The sequence below is a fragment of the Bombus flavifrons genome, chromosome 7, assembly GCF_040668555.2.
Source record: "Bombus flavifrons isolate JBK064 chromosome 7, iyBomFlav1_principal, whole genome shotgun sequence".
In the NCBI taxonomy this organism is placed as follows: Eukaryota; Metazoa; Arthropoda; class Insecta; order Hymenoptera; family Apidae; genus Bombus; species Bombus flavifrons.
In genome coordinates this window covers 13,519,638-13,532,841 of record NC_138448.1, presented here as the reverse complement: position 1 = coordinate 13,532,841, position 13,204 = coordinate 13,519,638, and the positions used below count along the sequence as shown (strand labels likewise).

The following is a 13,204-nucleotide window of genomic DNA, read 5'->3' as shown; positions in this document are numbered from 1 at the left end:
TAGAAAAAAAGTTAACAAAAATACTTTTGGAAATTGCTATTTTTATAAATTGTTCATTTTCAAATTATACTCTTGGTATTACTGTATACTACAGTTTATGCTATATTGAAATTAATCATTTAAACTATATTTTATTGTATGTACATGTTAGTACTTTGGAAAACATAACTTATGATACACATATATTATTGTTATAATATAATGTCATTTTTAATCATTTTGTATTTTTTATACTATAACAATGTATTGTAAATATAATTAAATCAGCTTATTTTACATATTTTGTACCCAATTACTTTACCTTACTTCTTGTAAGTATTTCAACACTTAATTTTATTTTAACATTTTTACTACTTCAGCAAAGTAACAAGCTAAGTTTAATTTTGAGAATTTTAACTTTATCATTAAGCTTTAATATAATAAAGTTAATCAAATTACTTCCCTTGACGCTAATCTGACTGACAGTTATACATTTAAAATAGTAAAAAAATGTCAAAATAAAATTGAGATGTTAAGGAAACAGATAATATTAAAATAACAAATTAATAATGTAATTAACATTGTAACACTATTTAATATTTTATTTACATGTATCTATTAATATTTAATTTACATTTGCAACTGTCTATTTTATTATAAAAACTGTTATTTTTACTGTTTGATATTTCATTTATATTTGAAAATTATATATTATTATATTTACATGTGCTTGGAATTTTAGTGGAAACAAACAATTACCAACAATGTTAATTTAGAACAAATGCTAATGATATCCATTAAAAAAAATAAATTAAACAATTGCAAACATTTATCTTATTGCTTGTTATTCATCTTTATTTACATAATGATATTTAATAAATCTAACGCTTTGAGTAAGTTGTGCACCTTCGTTCACAAAATGACAGGCAAAAAGAAGTAAGTTGCGTGGTTCAACCTTCAATGCAAAACGCATAAACATTGCTGAATACAAGCATAAGGCTGAAAAAGATTAATATAATATCTTATAAACTTTAATGCGCCTTTGTAGTTTCGAAATGTTCAATAATACATGTATAGATATAATTCATAGATTTAATATATCACAGTTTTGATATATTTTATTTTGATATTTTTAAATAATATGCAAATACTCTGAATTTATCTGAGTATTGTAAAAAACACATACATATATACATATATTATTATATTTATATACATCCATAAATGGATTAGAAATTCAATTTTTCTATAGAAATCCTACTTTATATAAAGAATAACGAATATATTATAATAAAACTATGTTATAGCAAATGCAAATTATGAGTATTATATCTTGATATATAGAAATCTTACTCTTTTTGTATAAATACAACATAATTTTATCCATTTTCACATTTGCACTTGATAAATTTTAATAAATGACTAACATGTATGAGAAACAAATAAAATAGACGAACTAACCAAGTGTCATCTTTCCACTGATAAATTTCGGATCCCTTTGTATATCAGCGATCGCTGCGATAGGAATACCCCAATTAGCTATAGGTCCCCAAAAATGTGTACTAAAACAAAGGAATACATTGAAATTACTTAATCAATTTTACATTATTCTAAATTAAATACGAAGTAACAGAATTTACACGTGCATACACTCATATGTATATACATTCAAATTCCATATTATTTACCTCATTAAATAATCTCGAGTTTCTTTACTCGATAGCAATTTCTTTATACGATTCATCTTGTCACGTTCTTCTCTTTCTTTCTCCTGTCTTTTCTAGTAAATTGATTTTCTTTCAAACAAAACCAACCGAAGACGTTACATAGATTCGAGTAAAACAACTTCGAAAGAATAATGGATATCAGTATCAGTCTAGTTATATAAACGATTAGCATAATGGATTTGGACATTAACCGAAAACTATTTCATAAGAGCTTTGAGTCGATAAAATTTGACCGTATATGTACGTAATCTCAATGTTAAAGAAAATATCTTTCTTTGTTCAGAAACATTTTTTTATTTTTACTTTAACCACTAAATAGTCAATAATATGGTGCATAAAACATAACATAAACAATTTTATAACTAATGCATTGACTTCTTTAGTTGTTGAAGATATACATATGTGATTTCCTTCATTTAAATACTTCATACTCAATAACATTTCCATGATACTGAAAATATTTTAATTTTACATACGAATTAACAGGAATCGATCCACAATTAGGATGTGAGAAATAATTTCAAACAATTAAGCATTAAACGTATTTTTAATTTAGAATAATTATTCAAAAAATATATACAAAGTTTATAATATATTATACTACCTTACAAAACTAATTTGTTTCTCCTCTTTTCATGATATAATTACAAAGCAAAAAAGGATGATACAAAATGTACAACTATAATTCAGAAACGCTTGCCTATAATATGCAAATTAACAGATCTATATATCGTATTGTAATTGCAATAGATATAATCTATGAAACAAATCTGTAATGCGAAACCATGAACTTTCAATGATACTACAATTTGTTAGGTGAGTCAAGCTTACTTTAGCATATAATTTAATATGAAACCAATGGGTATTATTTTATAGCTGGATAACATACAGAAGTAAAGTATTATATACATATATATTTCATAATATAATAATATTTTTTGATACATAATAAGAGGTACTTGTCGCTCATTATATGTTTAAGTTTAACATGTTGACTGCTACATGTTCATAAAATACAAACACTTACTTTTACCTTTCATATACATGTTTCTATTGGTGCTTTGAAAAAATATTGCTACTACAATTATAATTTTTAAGAACTATCATTTGTGTTAGATACATAATGTTTCTGTATAGACAATTACATGTATAATAACAATTTTCATGTTAAATTGCAATATTTACTTATAGTACACAGACCATCTTTACTTTACTTTACTTCTTTTCTGTGAATAGTTACTGGTATCATCGAATCATCAAATCAGGTAAACGTTTAAAAAAAAACAATCCATGTTAAATCGGTGCGATAAGCATCGTGTTAAAGGAATAATTTTAATAAATATCGATTGTTGTGTATGAATAATAAAAGTAGGTTATCATTTCATTTCAACTATTCTATGATGCAATGTATAATGAATAGTGAATAGTATTCAGAAAAACATATGCAAATGTATTTTAACAATCGAGCAACGAATACCCACGACGAACACGACGTTTTTTCATATATCTATTTCGTATATCATTTCTTAATTGATCGTTTCTAGTTTATAATAAAAGATACGTTAATGCTTTGTTCTCAAATGTTCGTATTAATTGTAAGATCGCATTTGTTGAATTGTATGAAACTACATATAAATGTCACTGTTTCGCATGTATCTATTTCGCATAAACTAAAGATATAGATGTAAAAGTATGTATACAAAAAGTAAAATTAGCAATTGTTGACTGGGAACTAGGGTTACTTTTATGACAATAAGAGTAAATCCCTTTGGTATTCATTATTCGTTATTTGTGAAATGTGATGTAATACAATACTCGATTCTTTTCACCAACCAGCGACTTTATATTTGTATGTATGCATATCCCGTAAGCTTCATTGTTTTGTACCAATTTAAATAAATATGTATGAATTGATTTCATATTTTAATGTTTGCAAATAGCAAATTGTTGATTTAAATGCATCATACATAAGATTTCTAGGATTTTCCTCTTCATTTTCCTTTTTTTCATTTGTTATCAATCGATAATATTAATAGATTATTGAAATGGCTGTAAGAATCCTTAAAATGTACATACGAAAAGATATTTGAAATTACTTTTTCGACAATACACACTCAATTTACTTTTCGCATTTAAATATAATATAAAATAATATAGATTTATCAAAGAAATAAAAGACGAAATTAATCTCCTTTAATTTCTAATTGTCTGTTTTTATTTTTGTTTTTGTATTCTTTCGTATCAAATATGTTTCTTCCGTTATACATACGTATTACAATGTGTCATTGTTCAGAACACGTATATAAACATTTATCACCTGCTGTTGTTAACATGGGATCATTTAAAAATGATCATAAAGTAGGCATAAAAAATAGATACTTTATCATATTTTTTTATCAATCTTCTTCTCATCTTATATAAAAACTTACTTTTCCTTTGGTACATACAGCACACAATAAGCATACAAATTAGTAGTAATTATTTCTGCTAGTTTCCAAATTAATCTTAATATGGAACAGATAAAAAACAAAACAAAATTTTGTAAATCTTGAAGTTAATTTTCAGATACCAATCAGTATTGTTGCCATTATATCATATCATTTTAACATATTTTTATATCTATCGATTTTTATCAATCTATTATAACTTCAATTAACTATTGAGGAGGAAAGGAAACATTTTTCTGTTTTCTATCAATACATTATTAATATATTAACACATGCATAAAAAAAGAAGAAGAAGAAAAGAAAGAGAAAAGAAAGTCATTTTTACTTTGTACATGATACATACATTCATACAGTAATGCAGTGTTCATTCTCTTCGTTTCTATGAATGGGTAGCGTCCTAATATGATAATATTAAATTTTTCTTTCTTAACGAATCAATCGAGTGTAATAACTATCGTTGCATGTTACTTTGGAAAAAATCAACTGGTTCGTTAACATGTATAGATATATACGAAAATATCTGTATTACACATTAGTAATAAACAGAAAACATGGTGACGATACTGAATAAATTGTTACTGCAATAGCGTGCTTCATTTAATGAATTTCTACCATTCTAGAGTATTGGAAAGTTATCAAAACAAACAAAGGTATTTGCTTACATCTAAAAGTCCCATTTGTTTGTAACATCAGATACAAAGGAAGAAAATGATCCATTTTAAAGATATCAGAATCAGAAAATTTCTTTAATACAACTATTACCGTTGAAAATTAAGGCTTTTCGCTTTTTAGAAAATTAATTATGGTACAGAAATTATTACGATGCATTCGTAATCTTAGTCAGCGTAACGATACTATTTACTGTCGTATTTTTTGTTTAAATTACATTACTAACGATATACTTTCGATGCAATCAAAGTTGTTTAATTATTCACTGCTTATCATCGAATCTAAAATAGATTACCAAATTCAACGTAAGTTGCATACACCTCTAATTACTTCGGAAAAGTATAAAAGATATCCGGCATGTAAAATGTATACGGCATGATAATAAATCAATGAAAATTTCTTAAACTTAAAGGATATTTAATGAATAGAAGAAGTAAGTGAGGAAATGAGAGAACAGAAGAGAGAGAGAGAGAGAGAGAGAGAGAGAGAGAGAGGAGAGAAAGAAAGAGAGAAAGAAGAAATGGGAAGATAGGTTTGATCATTAACAGCCGCATAAAATATGCAATGAACACATTACATCCATTCAAAAATCTATACAGTAACAATTAATATTAATATATTTGTCACGTTATTAATCGTTCAATATAAAAAAAAGAAGTTAAATAAGGCCAATAGATTTAAAAGCCGCATTATTCTAATTATCTGCAATATCACAGTACTTGCTGAAACATACAAACACACGTTTCCGATAGGCACAGGAGCCAATACCAATGACAATGGCAAGCACAATATTTTTCTTTCTATAAACATACTATATACGAGTATATATTGTCCAACCATCGATCTTTTCTTTTTTTTCTTTCGATTCGTAATCATTACATAATTTGTAATTATCACGTTTAGAAATTGATATGCCCTATCAAAAATTAATTTTATATTCTTCTTAAAAATTCGTACATATTTTTTTTCTTTTTTCCTTTTTTTTACCACACTTTATAGGAAATTTTAAGAATGATCGCGTCACATTATAATAATAAAAGTCTATAGAAATGTTATCGTGTAAAAACATGACGAATGCCCACAAATTTGAATTTTACAATTACATATAATTCCATTCTCTACAATACTGCATAATCCCAACAGTTATCAATTAAGAAAAGTCTGCCCTTTCAAAAATAGCGATTCATTCAACGACTCTGCGATTATAACACAAGGGTAAGAAAAAGAAGAATAAAAGAGAGAAAAAGAAAAAAACAAGTTAGAAAACAAACGAGTATGATATGTTATTGAAACTAAGGAACAAACGCGAGGGTTTCCGTTTTATGTATGACCATTGTTCTTTTTCTCCTTCCCATGTAAAACATAGCATGGTGTGCGCATATACACACTGTACTTATATGTATGTGCACGCACGCGTGTATGCATGCTCACTAGTCCACTTCACCCAAACACACACGTACACACACTTTCTCACTCACATACCCTCTGTCATACACAGACGCGCGTGCGCGTGCGCATTCACGATTTAACAAAGAATTTTATGATTCACATTATTCTAACTACTTGTCGATTCAGAAGAAACTTTTTCGGATAATATTTACAAACTCAGATTTTTCCCAAAAGAAAAAAAAAAGAAGAAGAGTTATATGAAAGATTGCGTTATTGTCGACTTGGCGGATACAAAAAGTTCTAAAGCTACTGTCATACGTAAACTGGACCTTGATTGTCATTATCGTCCAAACTTATTCGACTAGGATACGCAGGACCACCACCATCATCAAAGAAGCGTCTAAAGGTGAATTCAAAGAAACCATGAAATGGTTTGCCATTATCTAGTAATTCGTCGGACTTGTTAGAATCGGACGATTCCGAATTCCGTAATTTATCGGGATCCACTGGATCAAAATTACTTGTATCGGTAGGATATTGTATTCGAGGTATGTGAGGAGCTACTTGCCGACGCAGTCCTTTCTCAAAGTCAATGCTCGCAAAAAATGGATGATTCTTTACTTCATCTGCGTTCTTACCTAACCGCCGATCTGCACCAACGCATAATTTTAGTATCAAATCCATACCTTCAGCGGATAGATTCGCTTGCTTCGGGATATGCAGAGTTGTTTCCCAATTGATCACCTGCAATATATGATATATCTCAAAGCTGCATTCAACATGCTATACCTGATGACAAAAAAGCAAGCAAATAAGTATCACAATTACCTTGTATTGTGTCTCGGCTGGAGTATTAGCAAGAAAAGGTGGAGAACCAACTAACATTTCATATAAAATTACACCGACACTCCACCAATCGCACAACTGAGTGTACCCTGTCCTTTGTAGTACCTCTGGTGCGATATAATTCGGTGTTCCAACCAAAGAATGGGCTAAACATCTTTGATGTTCTCTGTGTCTTCTACGTTCCAATGGTTTTAACTGGATGCAACGACATTCGTTATTCCAATCGTCGGCAGGATCCATCGAATCTTGTTTGCCATGTCCTATTTCAACATGAATAACAACATTGATATAATTGTAACTATATATGTATACATAAAGACACAAAGAAGACATATGCATATATTAGAATGTAAAAATAAATCAATTAATAGGAAGCATACCATTTTGTTGATAATATTTAGAGTTATGAGTCCAACGAAATCCTGTACATAAGCCAAAATCTGTTAATTTGATATGTCCATCTCGATCAATTAAAATATTGTCCGGTTTAATGTCTCTATGAATAAAACCCATTTTATGAACACTTTCTACCGCGCACGTTAGCTCAGCAATATAAAATCTTGCTAGAGGTTCCTTAAAAATGCCAAATTTGATCAGCAACGACATCAAGTCGCCACCAGGTATATAGTCCATTACAAAATATAAATTGTCCTTATCTTGAAAGGAATAATAGAGCTTCACAACCCATTCGTTATCAGCCTCTGCTAATATATCTCTTTCAGCTTTAACATGAGCAACTTGATTACGATTTAACACATCCGCTTTCCTTAGAGTCTTCATAGCATAAAATTGATTGGTATCGAGTTTCCTAACAAGCGTTACTTCACCAAAAGCGCCAACTCCGATTGGTTTGATTTTCGTAAACATTGATTTATCCATTTTTGCCCGTTTCAATCTAATATAATTCGATTCCTTCTGTGACAACATTTTCCTCATTTGACATTGAGCTTCCGCGCTAAGACCTATTTTAGCCATTTCTGTTTCCAGTTGGAGCCGACGGTATAATCGTTGCTTGTGAGATTTTAATACATTTTCAACGTGTTGTTCCATGAAGAATTTAAACGCCTGCGGAGAATAATTACGGACTTTACAATCTCTGCGTTCCTCTTCTTTTTCTTTACTCATATGTTTGCGCTCCGGTATTGGAGATTGATGCTTGATTTTGTAAGACGAAGGCGATGAACCAGCACCTTTTGCTCCATTGCTGTCTGGTGAATGATTATTATTATTATTGTTGTTGTTATTATTGCTGTTGCCACCACTACTGCTATTACTGTTGTTGTTACTGGTGTTACCATTGTTACCAACGTTGTTATTAGTTCTCAAAGAAATGGACGTGGATGTTACTGGAGGTAAAGGCGGCGCTTCTGCAGGATGTTGACATCCATCTGCCGGTGAATATTTTCTTTGTAACGGAGGATGTAATGCGACTGGAGAAGACCTTAGGGTCGTGTTATTATCTATCGTCGATATGCAACTAGGATCATCGGTGGTAGCTGTTCCATAGGGAGGTGGAGGTACTGGGTGATGCATGCCTCGTTGTGCTGCTAATGCTTGCATCGTTGTCGCGTAACTTGGCGGTTCTGTAGTAGGCACTCCTACCGAAACACCCAAGTTTATATTATTTGTCGATGTTGCACCAATTGTGCCACTGTTCAATGGTGGATATGCAGGTGGTGGTTGTTGTGACGATTGTTGCTGCTGTTGCTGCTGCGGCTGTTGTTGTTGCTGTTGCTGCTGTTGCGGTTGTGGTTGCTGTTGTTGCTTTTGTTGAATGGACGATGCGTACGATGGTGGAGGTGGAGGTGTGTTACTAGTGGTGGAAATCGGTTGTGGAGAAGTCGGTGCGATTGCAGTTTGTAATACAGGTTTTTGTACTTGTGTACTCTTAACAGATTGCATAATGATCGGTGGTTGTGTTTTCGCCTGTCGCGCACCCCAAGCTTGTAATGGAGTCGGTCTAGCCATCGATGCTTGTGTACTCGGAGATATAGCGGAAACGGTGATCGGACTTGGAGAACCGGCCGACGTTGGACCGGAATAGATACCAGAGGAAGGGCTTTTGCGATAATCTTGCTGAGACTGTGTAGGGCTTTGCCTGTTTTGTATAGAGGCACTATAAGATGGTGGTTGTACTGGACCAGCCGACGAAGAAGACACTATGGGATACGGTGGTGGTGGTTCGACTTGAGTATTAGTACTGTTATTGCTTGTTTGATAAATACTGAGAGCTTGCATTTGTTGAGAAAGTTGTTGCTGAACTTGCGGACCATTCTGAACGATCATGGGCTGACGACAATTAGAATTATTATTTGAACTCGCTACCGGACTTGTACCTCTTTGTGGTAGATTGACCGATGTTGAGATTGGTCCAGTATTACCAGGTGTGGTAGGAGGTGGCCGCGTTGGAACAACCGGAGCAGGAGACATTCTCTTAAGCATTTGCTGCATATTAGTAGGTACGTTTGGCTGATTATATGGAGCGTGAGGCGGTGGCGGCGGCGGTGGTGTAGAACTGCATCTAGGAGGTGGAGGAGGAGGTGGTTCTCGTTCTACAAAATTGCTCGGCGAATATTGTCGACTCAATTGCGGATGTGGGCTAAGTTCTGTCAAACGTGGACTATCGGATCGTGAACTTCCTGCTCCACTATCCAATGCGGGACTACCACGTTGTAAACTCAATTCTCTTTCCAAACTAGGTTTCCTTATTAATTTGCTGTTAAGTTTACCGAGACCGTTCAAAGATTCTCCCTGTGCCTGCTTTAAGAATTCTATAGCTGCATCTAGACGCCAACCAGCTAACTTCAATGCGCGCAATGCAATTTCCTGTACACATATATGGTATAATATAAAATTTTGCTACACAATGTCAACCACCAGCTAGTTTTTAATACACTTGTTGCTATAAACAGTATTTTTCTAATGTTTATAACGATACACGTACCTCTGAATATCCCATTGCTAAAAGCTGAGCTAATAATTGTCGTTGATCAGATTTATCAATGGTAGAACCTGAAGCTGCAGAGAGACCACTAAGTCCTGAAGCAGAACTAATGCCACTGGTCGTTGATAAAGTAGATATAGTACTAGCAGCGCTGGAACCTACTTCGCCTGCTCCTCCGATATTCGCAAAAGGTAGCAAAGAATTGCGAATTTCAGCCAAAGCTTTTTGATGATATCCAGAGCCACGAGTGCTCGATTTGCTAACCGTGGGTGGATTCATAGTGGCCCATGCTAGGCCTTCTCAGACCTAGCTTTAATCCGGCTGTGACATATATATATATATATACATACATCTAAAACATAATACCGAGTTATTTTCTTACAATGTTGTAACATTGCTATAACATTTTGCTATCGTATTTATTGTACGATATCATTCTGAATGATTACATATTCCTTCCAAAAATATCAATTCCATCCAAAAATACTTGAAATTCTGGACACATAAATTGTTAACAGCTATTTTATACTTGCAATGCTATCTAATCAAATCCATAGTTGATAGGTCACTTGTAATACATATAATATAAATTCCTTTATATCACATAATGCTTGTAAAACTAGTTAAATGCAAATATATTTTAATATAGAGCTTTTGTGTTGTCATTAGAGTGCTATTACTATGCGTTACACAAAATACAAACAACAAATTGTGATTTGGAAAATACAATGTCCATTATTAAGTACACTTCTATTAAAATATTTCCAATTATATACACGATAAAATAATGTTAATAATAATAATCTGATAAATGTTAAAAGAATATGTTACAAGTTATAATAGATTTTAAATGCTTTCGGAATCACTTTACTCATTTTGTTCAGCATTCGTATGTAATATATTTTATTTGAAAATTTTGTTTCGGTCATTGAATGCAAACAGCTTCATGTGTAATGTTACAAACGACTTTTCATATCTTGGTAAGTACATAATGTTGAGATCCATCAAAAATCTAACCTATTCATTAGATGCGTGACGGATCACTCCAGAAAGTCCTCTGTACGTAAAATGGGCTACGGTAGCACACACTTTCTTCAGAAGACAGAAGGCATTGGCTACGAAATTTCTTGAAATAAGTTTAACTGAAACAGCAATCAGGAGAGAACGACTTCAGAGCATATTCTATTCTCACGTTTCCACAGAATCCATGTGACGAGGTTAACGTGCACATAGAACTTTTAATTCACTATTTTCCCTTAAAACTAATTCTGTGCTATTCCAATTTACAATCGTAATTACTTCAGCAACAACAAAGAAAGGTACAGCCGTAAATTACTAAAGTAACTGGCAGCCATTTTGAAGTGCCACATTCCTACACCGACTTGACACTCTTTTTCGTAATTTACGATATGCACTAAGTTCGTGCGCGAAAAAACAAATAGCTCTTTCTAATTAATACGTAATACGGTTAACGTTTATTACTTCTCCAAGAAAATGGCAGATGATTTTGGAAAAGTAATACTTTAAATACATCGATTATGCAAAATTTATTTAGCCTTTTACAACTATGTATCTCTTTCTCCTATAAATAAAAATGTCAATACATTATATTATTGCTTCTTTTCTCTAACTTAAGAATTATTTTCTATATTTTTAATCAACGTTTAAATCTATTTAAGGTCAGGGAAAAGAGAGAAAGAGAGGGTGGGAGGGCGAGGAAGAGAGTTAAAGTGCTGCTCTTAAAAAATCTTCACTTCTTTTCTTAAATATTCACCATACCTTTATTACTTTCGCAGTTTTAATAATTAGTTATGTGTGATATCCAAATGATAACAAAATCTGTGCAAACATATTATTATTATTTTCAATTTTATTTAAATATAATTATAACAGTAATAATGTAATTATATCATTCTTATTAAGTCCGGCCTTAATTATATACCTTAATTATTTGAACAGATGAATAGAAAATATCGAATTGACAAAATTAATTTGATTAATCTGATCATTTCTTTGTTATCATAATGCACAATGGTGCGCGCGCGCATATATTTGTGTTTGTATGTAAATGTTAAAATCAGTATGTATTGAAATTGAAAAGTATGAAATAAAATTGAATCTGAATAGCAAGGAGAGAATAAAATTAATATAAATTACTGTCGTATTTAAATTTCATTATAGCATAATTTTTTTAATTATTCATGTTTTCATAGATATTATCATTAAACTTTTTAAAGCAATAATATATGACATTTACATTGTAATTTGTTATTATTACAACTCACCACACAAATATAACATATATGTTATATAAATTCAGATTAGAGTTGCATGAAATATTTTTTATCATTTTTACTTCGTATTTATTGCCTATTCCTCTTCTTATGATCTTTATGATTGTTATTGTTATATTATTGTTCATTGTTATGTTGATATTCATAGAACAAACATCACATAAAACTTAAATTTTTTAGTGTTACGTTAATTTTCTGATACCTGTTAAACAACAAAAATATGAAACATCGGATTGCATTTAACAACAACAATCATAATTTACAATAAAATTTAATCAATAATATTAACATTGAATTATTTACAGTTTCTGCGCTATGTGTGTACGCACGTATGTGTAACGTTTTTTTTCACTTACTTGGCTATTGGCCGCATTTTGACTATTTTTCATTGAATTAAGTCAAATTATAGTTGCATTATAATAAAATACTTACAATTTTAATGTAACATACAAATGGGCCCACCTTTAGCAATGTTACTTTGTATTATGAAATAAAAGTGACATTATTCTAATTTATATTATATTTCATTTTCGTAATATATTACTAATATTGTTACTCTACTAATATTATTAATGGATGTGGTATGCATTAATCGTCACACTTAATTAAATGTAAAAAGTTATGACATCGGTTTTATTACATATTCTCATATAATTATAAGGGAATCAATATTGTTATAATAGAAAACGTTATACATTTATAATTATATAAATGAAACAAATAACAATTAATTACATATGTATGCAACCCATAGACAATGATGTATACACGTATAACATTTTATAGTTTAGCTTTATGCTTAGACTTTGTTTAGCTTAAACTCCGTTAAATTTATACAGAGATTAATTCTCAGCTCAGATAGTCAACGTGGGATGCGTGCTTTTAATTTTAATTAATCATTTGATAGAT

General features: G+C 30.9%; 2 protein-coding genes across 3 annotated transcripts; both read right to left on the bottom strand.

Annotated features, from left to right (window-relative positions):
• Window positions 1–554: 554 nt before the first annotated feature.
• Mpc1 (mitochondrial pyruvate carrier) lies at window positions 555–1,978 on the bottom strand. The gene is made up of 3 exons (XM_069117771.1): window positions 1,668–1,978; window positions 1,441–1,541; window positions 555–978 (listed from the first exon to the last, which is right to left on the bottom strand). Exons 1-3 carry the CDS (start codon window positions 1,721–1,723, stop codon window positions 824–826), a joined length of 312 nt encoding a protein of 103 aa, XP_068973872.1. The 5' UTR covers window positions 1,724–1,978; the 3' UTR covers window positions 555–823.
• Window positions 1,979–2,600: 622 nt separating this feature from the next.
• Window positions 2,601–11,491, bottom strand: wts (serine/threonine-protein kinase warts). Of its 2 annotated transcripts, none has more exons than XM_069117768.1 (5): window positions 11,019–11,491; window positions 10,002–10,353; window positions 7,438–9,883; window positions 7,040–7,317; window positions 2,601–6,955 (listed from the first exon to the last, which is right to left on the bottom strand). In XM_069117768.1, exons 2-5 carry the CDS (start codon window positions 10,278–10,280, stop codon window positions 6,524–6,526), a joined length of 3,435 nt encoding a protein of 1,144 aa, XP_068973869.1. In that variant the 5' UTR covers window positions 10,281–10,353; window positions 11,019–11,491; the 3' UTR covers window positions 2,601–6,523. The 2 variants fall into 2 exon arrangements, with proteins under 2 accessions (XP_068973869.1, XP_068973870.1); XM_069117769.1 differs by having other exon boundaries at window positions 10,002–10,322.
• Between the last annotated feature and the right edge of the window lie 1,713 nt (window positions 11,492–13,204).

Coding starts and splice junctions, on each gene's coding strand:
- Mpc1 (XM_069117771.1), bottom strand. CDS start 1,723: ATGAATCGTATAAAGAAATTGCTATCGAGTAAAGAAACTCGAGATTAT. Junction 1,542..1,667: donor ACTCGAGATTATTTAATGAG/GTAAATAATATG, acceptor CCTTTGTTTTAG/TACACATTTTTGGGGACCTA. Junction 979..1,440: donor CAGTGGAAAGATGACACTTG/GTTAGTTCGTCT, acceptor AATCTTTTTCAG/CCTTATGCTTGTATTCAGCA.
- wts (XM_069117768.1), bottom strand. CDS start 10,280: ATGAATCCACCCACGGTTAGCAAATCGAGCACTCGTGGCTCTGGATAT. Junction 9,884..10,001: donor TAGCAATGGGATATTCAGAG/GTACGTGTATCG, acceptor ATATGTGTACAG/GAAATTGCATTGCGCGCATT. Junction 7,318..7,437: donor TAAATATTATCAACAAAATG/GTATGCTTCCTA, acceptor ATGTTGAAATAG/GACATGGCAAACAAGATTCG.